The 20,053-nt window shown below is 37.6% G+C and overlaps 1 protein-coding gene across 7 annotated transcripts in view; it reads right to left on the minus strand.

Moving 5' to 3' along the window:
• LOC144042751 (receptor-type tyrosine-protein phosphatase mu) overlaps positions 1 to 20,053 on the minus strand; it is a 245,438-nt gene that overhangs the window by 23,052 nt on the left and 202,333 nt on the right. For 6 of the 7 annotated variants that reach the window (XM_077555675.1, XM_077555673.1, XM_077555680.1 and 3 more), the window contains 3 exons: positions 15,907 to 15,994; positions 13,863 to 13,939; positions 8,381 to 8,417 (listed from right to left, as the gene is read on the minus strand). In XM_077555675.1, the coding sequence (XP_077411801.1) occupies positions 8,381 to 8,417; positions 13,863 to 13,939; positions 15,907 to 15,994 (202 nt within the window). Of the gene's footprint in view, positions 1 to 8,380; positions 8,418 to 13,862; positions 13,940 to 15,906; positions 15,995 to 17,537; positions 17,543 to 20,053 lie in introns of those variants that run through there. The other variant, XM_077555679.1, reaches the window with a different exon arrangement.

Below are 20,053 nucleotides of genomic sequence, written 5' to 3' on the forward strand. Positions count from 1 at the left end.
TACTTGATTGTAACACTCCAATCTGTCGCTTGTGTGTGATTTTTTACTTTTTTTTCTCTTCTGCCAGCTTGTGCTTTGTAAAGCCAAATTGAACACTTTTATTCTAAAAAGACAAATATGAGGCGACCTTGTGTTGTAGTGTCTTTTTTTGTCAAAACTAAATCGACAAATGTAAAACCAATACCCTGTGTTTGTCTTCTTGCATTTTTTAAAAACAACAAAAGAAAAACTTCGGACAATCCGCAGCGTCGCACGCGACCACCTCCCACACTGCCCGTCTTCGCTTGAGGGAGGAGGAAAAGAAAAGTTTGGGCGAGGAAAAAGAGGGACAGCTGGTGTGTAGGTAGCTCACGAGCACTTGGCATTATTACGATTATGGAAAAAAATAAACAAAAAATCCTTCAGTGGGGTCTGGTGCCAAGTTAGATCCTGGAGGACTTTATTGTTCCATATGCGTGCGGGGACCGGTAGAGAAAGGCTTTTCAACACCAACAACTCAACCAAGAAATGATTTCGAGATTACAAGACAAATAAAGTTACTTTTACTCCTTAACGCCAAGTTGCCCTTTTGAACTCTGTTGCTAATCAAAACAGCAGAACTCAGAACGTAAACAGTCTGTCAGATGAAATGTGTGTTCTAAAAAGGCCACTTATATTACCTGCTACAAATCAGGTCTCATTTGAGGATTTCCTAGAAGGGTATATGTGAGAGTATATGTGAGAGTCCTAACTTTTCAGGGAGAGAAGTGGGGGATTTTTCACCAAAACGGCTGACCCTGTGCTGATTTTCGAACTCTAGGCCTTAACACTTGGTGGGTCCCATCGATAGAAGATGCCGCCAAATCTCTAGAATTTGAGAGCAGGGAATTGTGCGAAACCCTCGAGTACATCTACTCCAAGTTCCAGGAATGCGAAAGAGAGGTGAACTCATTCAAACTGCTTTTTGAAAAGTCAACACCCAAAGCCAGTTTCTCTTAGCAACGTGACGTTTAATAGCAATGTCTATCGTGAGTAGACTCACAAACAAGTATCAAGTACTCATGCACGAAAAGATACAGAAAGTCAGCCATTTTGGTTTGAAGCGGACATTTTATAGACATCTGGGTGAAAATTTACATTTGGTAGCAGCCTTTGGAAAATGTGAAAAATTTGCCCCCAAAGTCAGTTTACCTTAGCAACGTGAAATTTAATAGCAATGTCTATCGTGAGTAGACTCAGAAAAAAGTATCAAGAACCCATGCATGAAAAGAAACGAGGAATCTGCCATTTTAGTTTGAAGCTACCATTTTAGGGTGGTAGAAATTTATATTTGGTCACCGCCCCTGGAATATTTGGAAAATTTAACACCGGAAGCCAGTTTTCCTTAGCAACATGAAATTTAATAGCAATGTCTATCTTGAGTAGACTCATAAAAAGTATCAAGAACCCATGCATGAAAAGAAACGAGGAATCTGCCATTTTAGTTTGAAGCTACCATTTTAGGGTGGTAAAAATTTACATTTGGTCACCGCCCCTGGAATATTTGGAAAATTTAACACCGGAAGCCAGTTTTCCTTAGCAACGTGAAATTTAATAGCAATGTCTATCTTGAGTAGACGCACAAAAAAGTATCAAGAACCCATGCATGAAAAGAAACGAGGAATCTGCCATTTTAGTTTGAAGCTACCATTTTAGGGTGGTAGAAATTTATATTTGGTCACCGCCCCTGGAATATTTAGAAAATTTAAGTTTTCCTTAGCAACATGAAATTTAATAGCAATGTCCATGCAAGAAAAGATACAGGAAGTCTGCCATTTTGGTTTGAAGCGGACATTTTATAGACATCTGGGTGAAAATTTACATTTGTTAGCAGCCTGTGGAATATGTTGAAAATTCAACACCGAAATCCAGTTTTCCTTAGCAACATGAAATCTAATTGCAATGTCTATTGTGAGTAGTATCTTAAAAGATACAGGGTGTCCACCATTTTGATTTAAAGCTGCCATTTAGAGACATCTGGAAGAAAATTTTGAAACGGCCCATGGAATATACTTAAAATTCTGCGACCAAAGCCAGTTTCGTTTAGCAACATGAAATTTTATATCAATGCCTATCTTGAGTAGACCCACAAAAAAAAGTATTACGAACCCATGCCTGAAAAGAAACCGGAAATGTGACATTTGAGTTTGGAGCTGCCATTTTAGGGTGGTAAAAATTTACAAATTTATTTGGGTCGGCAGCCCCTGGAATATTTTGAAAATTCCACACCGGAAGCCAGTTTTCCTTATCAACATGAAATTTAATAGCAATGTCTATCTTGAGTGGAACCACAAAAAAAGTATCAAAAGCCATGCCTCAAAAGACATGGACGGACGGGGTCAGCTATTTTGGTTTGAAGCTGCCATTTTAGAGACATCTGGATGAAAATTTACGTTAGGCAACAGCCCCTGGGATATATAAAAAAATCCGCGACCAAAGCCAGTTTTTTTCAGCAACATGAAATTTAATATCAATATCTATCTATCGTTGAGTAGACCCACAAAAAAGTATCAAGAACCCATGTCAGAAAAGATACAGGAAGTCTGCCATTTTAGCGACATCAGGCTGAAAATTTGACCCTAACAGGCAGTTTTTCCTTAGCAACATGAATAGAATCACGATGCTTATTGTAAGCAGACCCACAAAAAAATAAAAAATAAAATAAATAATAAATTTTTTTGATGACTTTTATTTCTGGTGAATTCTTCAGTTCAAGTTGGGCACACGCTTACGCGAGCACATTAGCGGCGCTAATGAGACGCGTGTGCCTATTTTGCTCTTTCTCAGCGGAGAACCTTGCGGAGGGGCTCGCTCGCTCGCTCGCTCCGAGATTGAAGAGGAAGAAGCGCAAGTGTTTGAACGCTCGGTCGCTCGGGGAACGCCAAGGTGAGAGCGGCAGTTATTTTTCTTTGTCTGCAAAGTTTGAAGCGCCTCTCAACTGCGAGGGCCGTCGTTCCCGTTGTGAGGGTCGGCGTTTCTTTGGTATGGCACAAACATGGATCGACGCTCTTGTGAACGCCACGCGGTATTCCGCTGTTGACGGAATGTAGCATTTCCAAGATGTTTCATTCATGTGGGAGGCCATTTATGCAATTATTTGAACAACCAATTTTTTTTTTTGGGGGGGGGCAAATCACTTTGCAAGTATAACGTAAATAACAACAACAAATGTACATAAATACAAGTTTAAAGCAAAACATTTCTTAACTCTTTGACTGCCAGACGTTTTCAGAAACGGGATGTCGCCAGTGCCAGCCGATTTAAGCATTTTGACTGATCTTTCAAGGTCCACAGAAAATTTTGTGTTTGGACTATGGAAACACACATACTACCAAATGAAAGATTGGACTCTCATCTTTCATTAGAAAAAAAAAGTTTGTTTCTACCTTATTCCATTTTTCAGTAATCAACAATAGAAAATGGTTAGTTTCACCTCTGTTTTGAAACAAACGTCTTTTAACGTCTTTGGCACTCCTCCATAGGATTTTACTAAACGTTATTTAACGTTTTTGGCAGTCAAAGAGTTAAAGATTAAATGCAAATGCATTCTACTAAAAACCAAATGTTACTTTTGCAGTGATTCTTTCGCATACCACTAGAGGGAGCCACCCTTGGAGAATCACTGGCTCAATTTTTGTTGTTGATTTTGGGGATTTTTTTTTTTCAACACGTCAAGCCCACCGTAGTTTGGGATTGGTCACCGTGGTCCATGGAAGAAACTAGTCCCCGATGCAAACGAAAGAAAAACAAGGTGGCGCTGTGCTGCCTGAAATGATCCGCGCCGCATTAAAACAGGCGAGACGTTTACAGTGGCGAGTAAATGCGCCGCAGTGCAAATACATCAAAATACGTAATGAGAGGGTGAGCTCGGGCACGAGGGCTTTTTAATGGCGTGACAGCTGCCGCACCTGTCGTCGTCACCTTGACGCCACCGAGGGACTCCTCAATAGCCCCACTAGCTAATGAGCGACGCTCTTGGCCCAAATTTGGTTTTGAGTTTCGTCGTCACTTTTCATCCGTTTGGCCCAATGGCTGACTGCTACTCTCAGAGGGTCGCCGTTTCCCCTCCTAATAGGAGGTTACTGTCTTTCTCCTGGAGAATACAGATGTTTATATTTGGGTTGTGGGGAAAAAAAGGCTAATAAACCAGCAAACTAGTCGGGCCTGAATTAAAAGTGCGTTTTGCAGCACCAAAATTTACTCACTTCATGCTTACTTTCCACTTTGATTTCTATTGTACAGCTGCCCCTTTCGGCAGTAAACTAGTCGGGTCTGACTAGTGTTATTTGTATTATTCAAGACAAAATGTTCCTGCACTGCACTTCCAAACTGTTTACCTTATGTCTGATTTTATTATTACACTAGGTTGTCTGCCAAGTTATTTTTATTCTTTAGGCTTAAACAGCGTCCTGTTTAGTTACCATTTTGATTTCTACAGCATCCCATTTAGGCAGCAAACTAGTCTAACCTAGATTAAAAGTGCTCCTCTACAATTTAATAGATTTTCCAATTCTTACCACGCAGTACCTTGCCGCCAAGCAATGTTCCATTCCATGTTCCTGCCCCTCACTACTTTTACAATGAACGGGTTTGACAACAGACTCCCTGCTAAATGCAGTGCGAAAAGGGCTTACTTACATGGTGGACTTCAATTAAAAATGTTATTTATATGTTTTTGCACCAATCTGTTTACTTTGAGTTTTGATTTCTAAAACAGCCCGTTTAGGCAGCCTAAATTAAATGTGGCTTCTGCCATGTTATTTTTATACTTACAACTAGGGGTGTCACTACTTGGAAAGCATTTACTGGGGGAATTCCAGTCGCAATGCAGCAGACACATCCACGTCAAAATTTAGCAGTAATAAATTGAATAATAATGTATACATTTGTAGACAATGGGGTCAAGTTGTATTTTACAATTTTAAAAATGTGCTGAATTTCACAAGGTACTTCATGTTAAAGATGAGATAGCTCTTAATATGAAAAGAAAACACACACTTTACAAATGCAAATATGCCATCTAGTGGCAGAAAAATGACCAACACAAATCAATATCAAACTTTTTTTTTTTTTTTTACAGTACAGAACATACTGTTAATTTTAACCCAATTTTATGAATGATTATACAATTACTGTAACAATGACTGAACGATGCAGCCGTATTTGGTAACGAGAGTATGAAAACTTCTGATACAGTTTTTTTTTGGGCCCCAATACCGATTCCGATACCCAGTTTTGCAGTCTTGATACCTACGTTTTTTTTCTCAACATGAAATAGCTGTCCTGCCATTGGTTCAGAGCATTCAAGGACCAATAGGATATCTTGGCTCGGCATGCAGTAAACATGTCACACATCAGTGAATGTCATGCATGATGAGCAAGACACAAGACGCTGCATCCAAAGTCCTATATCGGAAATAATGGTATTGGCACCTTACTTGTTAGTACTCTCCAATGCCGATACCATTGTTTTAACTCTTTGACTGCCAGACGTTTTCAGAAAAGGGATGCCGTGGGTGCCAGCCGATTTAAGCATTTTTGACTGATCTTTCAAGGTCCACAGAAAATTACGTGTTTGGACTATGGAAACACACATACTACCAAATGAAAGATTGGACTCTCATCTTTCATCAGAAAAAAAAGTTTGAATCTACCTTATTCAGTTTTTCAGTAATCAACAATAGAAAATGGTTAGTTTCACCTCTGTTTTGAAAAAACGTCTTTTAACGTATTTGGCACTCCCCCATAGGATTTTACTAAACGTTATTTAACGTTTTTGGCAGTCAAAGAGTTAATGCAGTATCAGGGCCTTTCCTGATACCAGTACGGCCTGTATCAAAATCATCATTTGAATGAATGGATGAACGAATTTTATTTCTCAAACACACACACACACACACACACACACACACACACACATATATATATATATATATATATATATATATATATATATATATAAAGAAAAGAAAAACATTATACTCAAAGATATAAAAAATCATATAAAACATAAAAATATAACCCATACACAAAAAAAAGGAGTAGGAAGAAGTACAAATTAAAAATTTTAAACAACCAATTTAGGCAACAGTCAGTGCCATGCTATTCTAAATTTGTTATTCTTTCAGCTCAATATGCCCCCACATTCGATTCCTACAATAAGCAGTTTAGACAGAAAACCACTCGTGCCAACACAACATTTCACGTGATCAGCCGGCCCTCTCAACAATAAAAAAAATTAAAAAATCGATAAATTGATCCCGAGGAGACGGCTCAATCCCGTGCGTGTATTTGGCTGGACAGTCAGCGCGATGCGTGCACGTCTGGTGAGCAAACAGAAGCTCGGCTTTAATTGAGACGCTGAGGAGTAGCGGCGCCGCGCTAATGAACAGCTAATTATGCAACTCCCAGCACCCCCCTGAGCAGCTTGTGAATGCATTAAGGCCTCCTCTTCGCTAAACAACAAATACAAAAAAAAAAAATCAGCCTCACACTTTCCTTTCTTTTATTTTTGACTTATCATTTTTTATTATTAAAGTAGGGTACGCAATCAACATTCACGCACGCAAGCAACCCCAAGCGGGCTAACGTGCGGCACTAAATTGCTAACGATTGAGCATCAGTCAATCGTTAACCTCCAGGGTGGCGCTAAGTGCTCGTCGCCTTGCAAATCCGCCGGCCGGAGGAACACAGTGACAAAATGTGCTCGCACATGTCAGATAATCCATTGAGTTTTTTTTTTTGTTTTCATTTATTTAATTATCATCCTGCAGCCCGATTAATTGCTCCTGCCACACAGATGGAAGACGGAGCATGACGATGCATGCCACAGCATTCCTGAGCGCGCGCACAGGTTTGATATGAAGGTGGAAACGTGTAGACACAACCACAATAAAATTATTAAAATAATATGTAAATGTTATTACATTGTTTACACATTGGCGTTTAGGCAACAAACTAGTCGGGCCTGAATGGAAAGTACCTTCTGTCATGTTCATTTAAGCAGATTAGCTTGAACTGGATCAAACACTCACTTGCTGTTTACATTTGGGTTGAATTCAGAAACAGCACGTTTAGGCAGCAAACTTGTTGGGCCTGAGTAAAAAGTTCCTGCCATGTTCATTTCATCTGAACGCACGATACAAGCTCAGTCCATCTACAATTTAACATTTTTGCGCTAAAATGTTCCCACATGAAAACTTCACTCACTTCCTGTTTACCTTTTATTTTTTTCACTAGGCCTATTAGTCACTTCTACTAGTTTTTTGTTCAAACAGCAAACTAGTTGGGTATGAAATAAAGGTTGTTTCTGCCATTTTCAATTTTTTCCTTTTACTGTAGTTTGTTGACTTTACTTCCCGTTCACTTTATGTTTCAATTCATACAGCAGCCTGTTTAGTCAGAAAAAATAGTTGGGTCTGAATCAAAAGTGGCTTCTGACATGTCCCCCCCCCCCCTTTTTACAGATTGTTCCTGCACCAATCTTCACTCCTCCGATAATTTCGTTTTTTTATTTTTAAACCTGCTCTTTTACGCAACACACGCGTCGGGCTCGACTTAAAGGTGTCTTCTTCCATGATATTCTTTTTCATTTTGTTCAATATTTTTCAGCACCAAACTTCACCCATGTCCTGTTTAAGTTGTGATTTTAAAAACAGCCCCTTTAGGCAGCAAACTAGTTCAGCCTGAATCAGGAGCATGCCATGTTCATTTTTTCCCCCCCTTTTAGCGCCAAATTTCACTCACTACTCATTTAATTCACGTTCGGATTTTCAAGACTGCTTGTTTAGGCAGCACACTAGCTGGGACTGAATCAAAAGTTCCCATATCATCCCAGATCATACTTAATTTATGTTTGTGATTTTTTGGCCATTTACAACTATAGAAAGATCCATTTTTACTGGGCTCGGAGTGAATGAGTTTAAAAGAACAACCTTATCAAACAGCTGACAAGTCGGGCCTGAACAAAAAGGGCCCATAGTTATGTGTTATAGTCTTCCTTTCAAGTCAAAATGCTTCTGCACTTCCTGATGATTTTCTGTTTTGATTTCTAAAGCAGCCTGTTTAGGCAGAAAATGAATCGGGCCTGAAGCAGAAAACCCTCTGTTGTTACTTTCTTTCCTTGTAGCTTGAAATGCTCCCCACATCAATCTTTACTCAATTCCCGTGACTTTCTGTTTCCATGTTTAAAACATTTAAGCCGTCAACGAGTCGGGCCTGAATCTTAAGTGCTCTCTGCCAGGTTATTTTCTTCTCTTTTTAACCTGTGGCAACAAACTTCACTCTCATCCCATTTACAGCATGTATCCATTTTTGAAACAGCCCGTCACACTAGTCGGGCCTGAATCAAACAACATCTTACCTTGAGTGGCGATGTAGTGATTTGGCCTGTGGTAACCCTGCAAAAAATAAAAGAAAGGACAACATAAGAAAAATGATTCTCTGTTGGCACATCAAAAATGACGAAAGATGAAATATATATATATATATATATATATATTTTTTTTTTTGTGGACATCTACACACCGATCATGAATGTGACGCGCGCACGCACGCACGCACACCTCTGTAGCGAGGCGCCAAAGTGTCGATAATCCCCGCGATACGACTAACAGCATCCGTCTTCACAACGGGCTTCCAGTCTGCGGGATTACGCTAATCCCTTCAAGTTGCGCTTGCCCAATTCCTTGTCTTCTCCCCAGAGACGCCAGACGGGAAACAAAACATCAGGAGGACTTAAAGGCTTCCTTCCCCCATCATCATCATCATCATCATCATCATCATCATCATCGCCACCTTCCTCCCTCATATTCAATCGAGCCTGGACGCTGACAAACGCGCGCGGACGCAAAAAGGATGCCTCTCTCGCTCGCTCTCCATTTTTAATGACTCCTTTATCTTGTTTGTGCTTTCATGTGACGTCCTGTCAGGCAGCGTTGCCGCAATAGACGCTTGTCAGGTGAGGAAATGGACGCGGAAGAAGAAGAAGGTCAAGAGTGGAATAAATCACGTGTATAGAAGGGAATAAAACATGATCGTTGGTTGTTTGTGTCTTTTTGGCGGCTGTGATCATTTACATGTTGTTTTTAGCATCGCGACGCGTTCTCGCCAGTTATCAGCGCGGCGTGTCTGAAACGTTCAGCAGGCAGGAACGTCCACCCGCGGGCCTTTTATTTGTATTTTCTGACTGAATTAGCACACGGCCGCTAATGGGGGCTTCAAAGCCGCGACTGTAACTGTAACATGCATCCCACGTTTGCTACAAATAAAACGCTGGAGGGATGAGTCTCAATAAGACGACCGCAAATTGCAGCAAAAGTTAAAAAACGACTACATCATGTAAATTCCAGTAGAGTTGCACTAGTTAAAATAAGACCGTCTTGAATCTGAAATAAGACTATTAATAATCTCCAAAAATGGTACAGATTAATAGTCAACCACGAATCCCGCCAATTTGAGCAGGTTAAAACAAGACTACCATAATTTCCTTACATGATGCAAAGGTACGACTACAGTGAATCTCAAGAAGTTTCACGTTCACAAAAATTCTCCCAAAAGTTGCATTGGCTAAAACAAGACTAGTGTTTATCTCATAAAAATTGGACTGGTTAAAACGGGATTATTGCACACACACACACAAAAAAAAAAAAAAGCCTACCATAAAGCCCATACACATTACACAGGTTAAAACTACTGTAAATCCCCCAAAAGCTAAAAAGGTCACAATGCAACTACCGTAAATCCCATAAAAGTTGCACTACTTAAAACAAGACTGTTGGAAATGCCCACAACAAAAGTTGTTCTACTTAAAATAAGACTACTTTAAATTCTCATACATCTTATAAGACTAATGTAATGTTAGGCAGGTAAAAATAAGTCTACTCACATGATGCGAAGGTTAAACTCCTGTAAATCTCCAAGAGTTGCACATGTTAAAACAAGGCTCATTTAATTCCCCTTTAACTTCCACTGGCTAAAACTTTTCTTTTTTTAAACTCCCATTAAACTTGCACAAGTGAAAAGATGACAGCCACTACTCCCGTAAAAGTAGCACTGCTAAAAAAAGAAAAAAGAAAAAAAAAGACCCTACCGTAAATCCCATAAAACTTGAAGAAATTAAATCCCATAAAACATTTGCAGATTAAAACAAGACTTCAATAAAGCCCTCAAAGATAAGAATGCCTTAAAACTTTCATAAAAGTTACACATTTACGAAAACTCATTGTGTTGCTATTTGCACATGTTTTTCCAGGTCCATACTGTGCTCCTCCTAAAGGAGCACAGATTGGGCCTTGAACCCCCACCCCTTCCCTCATGGTTTATTTTTTATTTATTTATTTTTTATCCAATAAACCTGGGGTGCTAATTAGCAAATCGCCAGGCTTCCTGTACTGTCTCCCTCTGTTGGTCATTTTTATTTGTGCACGCTTCTCGGACGGGTTGTGACCGTGAAGACCAATTCCTTGTGTGCTTTTACATGCTTGGCCAATAAATGTGATTCTGATAAGACGAGTGTAAATCCCATAAAATTTCACCACAAAACAAGACTACCAAAAGCTGCTAGAAGTTTTACCAGTTAAATTAGGACTGATTAATCTTGAGTTAACGAGTGAAGTCATGTGATTAATTACATTTAAAAATTTTAATCGCCTGATGCCCCTAATTGCAAAAAAGAAAAGATGATTAAAAATTAGGGGCGTCAGACGATTAAATTTTATATTTGTAATTAATCGATTAATCACAAATTGTATATCTGTTCTAAAGGTACAATAAAAAAAAATTCTAGGTTTTCATACTCTTAACAAAACTGGAAAAAAAATGTGAAACTAATAAAAATTGTTCAAATGAATTTTTGACGTCTATAGCCGTCAATGGCAGTGAATGAGTTAAATCTTATAATCGTTGCACCACTTAAAACAAGACTACCGTAAATGCCACAAAAGCTGAAAAGGTTAGAATGCAACTACCATAAACCTTATAAAAGTTGCGCTACTTAAAACAAGACTACCGAAAATCCCGCAAAATCTGAAAAGGTTGAAAACACAATTACCGTAAACACCATAATAATTGCACTTTAAAAAAAGAAAAAGATTACTGTAAATTTCCCAAATATTGCTTAAAATAAGAATGTTGTCTCATGTAGCCTGCAAAATGTTGTACTGTTGGGTTTGCTAATGCTAATGAGTAGCATATTTATTGAAAAAACATGTTTCTTTTTCATTTTCAACATCACATAATAATTTACCAACATGCTTGATTTACCGTGAGTGCTTTTGCATTTGCCACTACGCATGCTAAAACACAATCAGGGCGTGGGTGCCGTTTCTTAGCCTAATGACTCGACATGTTTGGGGCTACATTGACTCGCTTACTACCGAGCCCTCGTGAAGACCATCATCATTATCATCTGGCGGCTTCCGCGCAATAACAAAAGCAGCGGGGATCGTCGGCCGCACGGGCTTTTTATTGGCACGTTCTGATGAGATAAAGAGTAACAAAAAACAAAAAAACATCGTTAGCCGTCTGTCGGCGCTCTCTTGATTATGCGCGTGTTGTCGACTTTAAGTGGGCCCCGGCTTTGTATGGTGCAACATAATGGACCATAAAACCAATAGCGGCCAAAGGTAAATAATTGAAGGTGCACCTTGCATTATGAATTGATGCCGGGAAGGCGTAACAAGAGATTACAAATGAGCGCACGGGGGCAGGTACATCACCAGGCTATTAGCGGCCCGTCTTTCTCATGGCGGCGTTTGCGGGGAATCAGGTCATATAAGCCGGTTAGGCTGCTTCGTAACACGCTTCACGTGTCTTTTTAACAACTTTAAGGCGGCGTAAAAAAGGCGTGCAGAGACGTTTGAGTCCACGTAAGTGCTGAAAAATGAGTGTTGCTTAGAATGCAGGGGATGCCAGCGGGGTTGTGTGGTTCAATTTGAACGGTGGATGTCAAGTTATAAGGAGAAAAGATACGAAACAAAAAAAAGCATAAAAGGAAATAACATTTAAAAAAAGAAAATACATACACACCCAGTCACAGGTTTAAACACTTTGTAGTGCTATTGAGTGTCCAGACATGACTGACAGTGTACATTAAAAATTAATTTAAAATTAATACAATAAAAAAAATTAAATATTAAAAATACAAATAATATTGATAGAAAACAAATAAAATAATAAATAATAATAATATAAATAAAAATACTGAAGATATATCCAAATTTAATCAAACCATTACAAAATATCAAAATTGCATACAAACTTCAGAATAAAATAAAAAAAGCAACTAAAAAATTAAAAATAAAATAAAAACCTAGAAATAAAATGTAAAATATAATATTAAAAATACAAATGTTACATATAAAATAATATTGTAAATATAAATCCCCTGTAGAACAACTGAAAACAAAAAATACATACATAACTAGAAATACACTTTTCACTTTCCGTTACATTCCTTTAAGTAAACTTCCGCGAAGTAGAGGTTTACACTTTTTATACTTTATTTTGGGGGCTGATTTACACCTCTATTAAACTATTACGATCCCCCACATGGCTCCTAACCTTCTAAACACTTGTTACACTTAATAAACTTTTAGCATATAAATGCTGCTGACGAGGTTTTTCTTTTTAATCTTAAAAATGGCTTACCTTAACCAGAAATCGGGTTACAAATGTCACAAATGAAAATCCGCGATCGAGTGAATCCGCAATACCTGAAATACGAAGTAGCGAGGGAACACTGTATTAATTATTTGCAAAATGACACGTTATTACCGAACACAAATTCCCTGTAACAGCGCTAATCTTTTTAAATGCACGGTTAATGCGCGTGTGCCTTGTTGTTCCTGCTGTGCACACTGTGGCCTTTGGGGGGCAGTGTGGTGCAGACATGCAGTGAACACAACTACAGTACATTGATGAAGACACGACAAAGAAAAGTAATGTATAAATAATAAATTAAACATAATACAATTTAAAAAGAAAAATATTAATATAATAAAAAATATAACAATAAAACAAAGAAGAAATAAAAAAAGAATATCTTGGCTAACATTGTGCACATAACAGCTGCAGCACTCTGGGAAAGGAAGCTGCTTTTGTGTCAAGGCCATACAAATTTCTGTTTCTTTGGCTTCTTTACTTTTCACAACAGCAGCAGCAAGAACAAGCCAAAGAGCAGCCTTCTTTCTTGTGCGAGCAAAATTGGAGGATTTGTGAAGGTTTAGCAAAAAAAAAAAAAAAAAGGAAAAACGAACCTGTTTGCTTCTCAGCGGAAAAAGATAATGCTTGACAAAGAGGATTGGTCGCCACAGAAACCGCACAACAATGACAGTGACAACCCAGGATAACTTAAGGCTTCCTTCTCGACATACAAAACTTGTTTCAAGTTGCATCATTACAACATACGTCCTTGACACCGATTCCTATATAAGAGGGATTTAGCGGTATTTTGTGGTATCAGAGAGAATGGAGGCATTTTGTACATTTCATACAATGTCGTACCACAATGGTTCTAAGATGGCATTAAAGCCTTGGTACAGAGGTCCTCCCTTCACCTATTTAGTATCAAGCTCTTTTTCCTAGCATGTGTTTGCTCTTCTTTTCCTCAATACGAGCGCTGTCACCCTCTGATCTTCATTGCTCTTAATTTAAGCACACACTGATACAGCAGCTCGCTACAATGTGTGTGTGCTTGCGTGTGACCAGTCCCACTCCCTCAGGGCCCCTTGCGACGGCGGCACCAGCGCCCTCTCTGCCACCCCCTCCCCCCCCCCCCCCCCGAGAGGAAGCGCGGTGACCTTTTTGCGTTGGTGGCGCTGGCTGGTGTGTGCGTGTGTACTTACATCAACGTAATTTGCATTAATGTAATCGGAGCTCTGTTCGCCCTCCAGGGCCTGCAGCCTGACACGCGAGTGATCATCTGGAAAAAGAGGCAGAGAGGAAGAAGAAAGCAGCATGGAATTAATGACATTAACCAGGCCACGACATGCTGAGGAGGAGGAGGAGGAGGACTGACTGTCACTCTTTAAGGCTTCTGAGCATAGTTGCCTCTTATTCAAAAGCTGTTTGCTTCTATGTCTACGATGAGCGATGTGGCCAAAACCGACTGATCTGACGTGCAGTGTGCAGGGTTCGACAACTATTTTATTATGTGCAGCCATCCATTTTTGCATTTTGTGTTTTATATTGCAATTTATCACACTATATGAAATATTATATTTATGTATATAAATGTGGCTTTTAAATTGTGTGTTCTTCAGTATGCTGTATGCTCCTAATGCCCATGTTACAACCAGTAACTTAGTAAAAAAACAGTAGTAAATATTACTTGCTTTAAAACGTAATTTAGTTACTTCAAGGATTACTTTATTTTAAAAGTAACTTAGATAGTATTAAAGTTTTTTAATTTAGTTACTTTACACACTACTTGATTTTTAAAGTAATTAAATTAGATTACAAGTTACTTTAATAGTAATTGTTAAATGGACAGTTTTTTATATAGCGCTTTAACTACACCATTGGGTGCCCAAACTAAATAGTAACTAATTTATGACTTTACAGACTACTTTATTCTAAAAGTAACTACATTTGATTACAGGTTACTTTAATAGTAACAACATTACTTTTAAAATAAAGTAATCTGTGAAGTAACCAAGTTATTTTTTAAAGCAAGTAATCTGTAGTTACTTTTAACTACTGTAACTGTGACTGGTGGTCTAATTTAGTTACAAAATAGTAAAATAGTTTACATACTATTTTATTAAGATTGCAAGATATTAAATTAATTGTAATGTGATTTAGTTACTTTTATAATAAAGTAGTATGTAAAGTACTTAAACTACTACTACTAAACTATGACTACTTTATTTTAAAACTAAATTAGATTACAAGTATATATATATATATATATATATATATATATACACAAGTATACACAAGTATATATATATATATATATATATATATACACACACAAGTATATATATATATATATATATATATATATATATATATATATATACACACACACACACACACATATATATATATGGTTTCCACTTAACATAAATGGATTGCTAATAAGAAAATAAAAAATAAAAAATAAAAATAATAAATACATTTGAAATAAAATCTAAAATAATGATAGCTTTTTTTTTCTTGACATACTGGCAAAAGTCAACATTTCAGTGTACAAAAATATAGCGATTAAATTTGGGGGTCTCCTGAATTCATACAATCTGGTGTGACTTTCTCTTTAAGATTAAATGCATCCATGTTTTTTAATGCATCCATGTTTTGTGGTTATTGAAGCTACTTAGCCTTTGTAGACGGCACAGAATGTGCAATAAACCTTAATATTTTTGTTTGTAGCTGACGCAAACTCAAATCAGTGACTACCTTCTAGCTTGAAAATGCAAATCTGTCTGGCCGCTTCCTCCAGTGCCGTTTCTGGACTAGTCAATGCGCTGAAAACAATGATGTGCCCCTCAGGGAATACGAATTAGAACATTCCTTACATGTTCTATAATATATAGTTATTTATTTAGTAACCATTTACTCATTACTTGTAAACGCACACATTTTGAAGTAACACGTTACCTGTATCACTGGTTACAACACCGCTGATTTTGATTCATAAAGTCCATACATTTTTTGTAGGAAAATATCTACTAAATTTAAGAAGCATTGTAGCTGAAAGCAAGAGCGGGAAGATAAATATGTAACCGTGGAGCAGAAAGGTCAAAGCTGCTTTGGCTGCGCTGATAATAAAACTCTTTTGTTTCTTATCCTGCATCGCAAAGCCGGTTGCAATAAATCAGCCGGCTGGTGTGGGTGAGGGTGGGGGGGGGATGATCACGGGCGAGGAAGGAGTTGTGGGGTACACACATGCAATAATGTTCCCGTATCGGTTCTTCATGCGGTTCTCGTCCTTCTTGGCCGAGTCCCATGGCGCAGACTGTCCCTCGAAGAAGCGCTGCAAATGAAGACAACAGCGGGAGTGAAACATGGCGGCATTGGGAAGCCCTTGAATGCAAAAGAGAAACGGGTACGACGCGTAACAGATGTGCGAGACCATCATTTAGTGGAGGCTGAATGCCGTAGCTGTACAATATGGGTCATTTAAAAAATTGAGAATTAAAAGTAGGCAATGTTAAAGAACTTTTGATGCTAGATGGTCACATGGTTATGTTTTTTTTTTTTTTAAGTTAATGATACATTGTATATTTATATCTTTATATTAAATAACTGAAATACCAGATGAACATCGAAAATTTTAATTTTGAGATTTATCTATTTAATTTTGAAATGTAATACATAAATATATATAGAATATATTATTATTTATATATTAAATATAAATATATTAAATATGTGAGCTTTATTTAATTAAAGAAATATTCATTTTAAGAATGAAATTTAAAAAAAAATATTCCCAACATTTATACAAATAAAACTAAATAATTAAATTAAATTAAAACAGTAGAAAATAATGTACGAATGTGACTAATAAATCATTTGAACCGTTTCCGCAAAATGGATGACAGGCAGTTTATTTAACTTGTTAAACTGTAGAATTTATTTTAAGACAAAAAGAAGCAGATTTTTTTTTTGTGTAACTCAATTTGAGCTGAGGAATAAATAGACAATATTTATAACAATTGATATATTTAATTTGATATAAAATAGATGAACGGAAATTACTCAAATGAGCCACAATCAGGAAAATTGACCTTAGACAGATGAGCATTGCTAAATTGCGGCACTTTCTTGCCTACGCCATCTAATGCGGCCATTTTGTGGATTCACTGTGGTAAAGTGGGTGAATTTTTGGAAAATGTAGTCCTCAAACACGGTTTCACATAGCAGCGTGAAATGAGGTGGATATGTCCATTCGAAAAAGTCTCAAGGACCAATGTCCGACATTGAACAGGAAGTCGGCCATCTTTGGCCAGAGGAAGGTATTTCTGGTGAATTCCAGACTTTGATGTACTTTGACTGAGGTTGACCTGGGAAATTGCTCAAATGGGCCCCAACCAGTCCCCGAACCCAGTTTCACTTAGCAACATGAAATTCGGTGGAGATGTCGATGACAGGATACACGGAAAAGTCTCAAGGACCCATGCTTGAAATTGAATAGGAAGTCAGCCATTTTGTCTACTAGCAGACACTGGGTGAATTCCAGGGCTCGTACTTTGCCCAACTCTGACTTGGGAATTAGACAAATAGAATAAGCTACATTCCAATTTTTTGTGTGTGCTTTTGGCATCTAATGTGGGCGGAGGAAAGCATGACATTTTTCATGAAAGTATTCCTTTCAAAAGCTTTATACTAGCACATTTGGCGCGACACATTCATCACACATCACATCCATCAAAATGCGTGTGAGGGGGTGACGGTGAGGTGGGTTACTTGGTTTGGTAAATGCCCTTTTGGTTGTGCATGTGCATCCATTTGTCATCTAATGTACATTTTACATTATTAAAAAAAACACAAAAAAAAAACAGTAGTGGTCTTACCTCGTTAATCTGATCCAAAGTTAAGGTACAAGAAAGAGCATGGGTCAGAGAAAGATATAGTACAACGTTAAGTCAACAGCATCACACGCTCCAATTCACTCATCAGTAAAGAAGAAGAAAAAGGGCATTCACCTGAGGACACGGTGATGTCATGGTGGAGAGGCAACATGCATGCATGGGAGGTAGTGGGGGTCGGGAGCGGGGGTTGTGTGTGTGTGTCCTTGGGTTGGCTTAAGTGATTTTTGACATGTGGCGGCGGCAACATGAAACCAAAACATAGCCGGATTGCGCCTGGCAATGATCCTCGCGGTGCAGGTGGTCACACGTGCTGTTCAATACTTAAAGGGAATTCATTCAAATACACGATTTGTACTTAACACATTTTTTGTACTTTTGTGCTCGTCCTTTTCCATTAATATGATTTAACTGTGATATAGCACAAGAGCAGATGTCCATTTGGTTTTAATTGATTACACAGCAGTCAAAAACGCGAGGGATGAAGTTTTGAACGCAAAAACAACATAAAAATACAGAAAAAATCTAAATAATTGACATTTGACATTTTTTTTTGGAAATAATTTAGTTTCAAATTATTTTTAACTTTATTTTGATGTTATATTTTAATTTAAAGGAGAAGTCAACCCCACAAAAATTATTGCCAATAATATATGTCACCTCACTAGTCTAAACATGACATTTTTTATTGATATTTTATTAATGCTTCATTTGTGGAATATGAGTTAAGCAGCAAAATCCAGCCGTTTTTATCCGTCTCAGGGGGCGGCCATTTTGCCACTTGCTGTCGACTGAAGATGACATAACAGTTGCTCAGGTCTCAGGAAACAACCAATCACAGCCCAGCTTCAGAAAACAGGTGAGCTGTGATTGGTCGTTGCCTGAGCCCTGCTCAACTGTGATGTCATCTTCAGTCGACAGAAAGTAGCAAAATGGCTGGATTGGGCTTCGTAACTCATGTTCCACAAATGTAATATTAAGCAGAAAGTCATGTTTAGACTAGTGAGGTCACATATAACATGTTATTGTCAAGAAATGTTTAAGGTTGACTTCCACTTTAACATCCGTTTATGCGTAACATGTTTAAATGGCTATTATTCGTTAGCCGGATAGCAATATTTTTTTAATCTTACTGTCACAATATTAATCAAAAATAGCAATGTCCTCGCAAATTTTTTTTTTTTTCCCTCCTACATTTTTCATTCATCCAAGTCATGGTAAGCCGCAAAAGTTGAATCAAGGGAACTGGACTATTTTGCTCATTTAATGTATTGTGTTTTGTCTTGTTTTCTGAAAACAGTTAAAAATAACTTAGGGAACTATGCTATTAGGCTACCGTATTATTATTACTTCACAATTTTTTGTTAAATTTTTTAAATGTACACAGTGAAAACAGAATAGTCTATGAACAATGAGAAAGAATAATAATAATAATAAGAAGAAGAATTTGCCTTGTTTTCAATAATTGAACAATATCCAGTGTCAAGAATTTTGTATTTGTAATTAAAAATATTAGACATTAAAATGTAATTAAAAAAATTAAATACATGTTTTTTTTTTAGGGAAACAATTGCCATCTCCCGTTTGCCTGTGAAGACTACAGCACAGTACTGCCATTTAATGTGGTAACCAAGTTGAAAACCAGAGAGCTGGCTGCGTGAAAATAAATAAATGAATAATTTTCTTAATAAACCACTTGCCGATGCTTCTCAAGTAACAGAACCACAATAAATGCTCATTTTTGCCAAGTAATGGCTACAGTGACAACTTTTAAAAATCTTTGGTTTAGTTTGATGTTGTTTTCGGGAGAGATCGGATGATTAAGGAATGTAAGGCGATAGTTCCAGAGGGGCAAAATGGGAAGAAGGCAGCATTTGACACAAAAGTGCACAACCACCACTAACAGCAAAAAAAAAAAAACACATAGACAACAAAAGATGGTGTAAACACGCGGAGACAGGAAAAAACATTAACAATTTATCCTAAAAGTGCAGCTGGGAAAAAGCAGGCGGAAAACACGAGACAGATGAAGAGAGGCACACACACACACAACACTGACAAGGCATCACCACATGTCCAGACCCACACGAGTCTTTTTAAATAGAGATCGTTTCACATCGTTTTGGCCCACAATGGATAGGAAAACAACTTTTTAAAATTCGTCAGGTGAATGATTTATTTATATATATTTTTTATTTTGGTCATTTTTTTTCTTTTTAAAATATTTTTCTTTCACATTTTCATTGACAATTAATTATCTTTTAACTCATTCACTTCCAGCCATTTTCACTCAAGCAACCCCCTTTGCTCCCGGCTGTTCTACTGGATTTGGACTGATTTTGCAAGGTCCACAGAATATTGTGTTCTAATGCTATAAAAACATAGAACCTACCAAAAGAAAGATTATATCCTCTTCTTTTACCAGGAAAAAAAAGTATATTTGTATCTGTTTCCGCTTTGTAGCAATTAGCATTGGAATATAGCTAAGTTTCATCATTATT

Source organism: Vanacampus margaritifer, chromosome 2, assembly GCF_051991255.1.
Source record: "Vanacampus margaritifer isolate UIUO_Vmar chromosome 2, RoL_Vmar_1.0, whole genome shotgun sequence".
Taxonomy (NCBI): Eukaryota; Metazoa; Chordata; class Actinopteri; order Syngnathiformes; family Syngnathidae; genus Vanacampus; species Vanacampus margaritifer.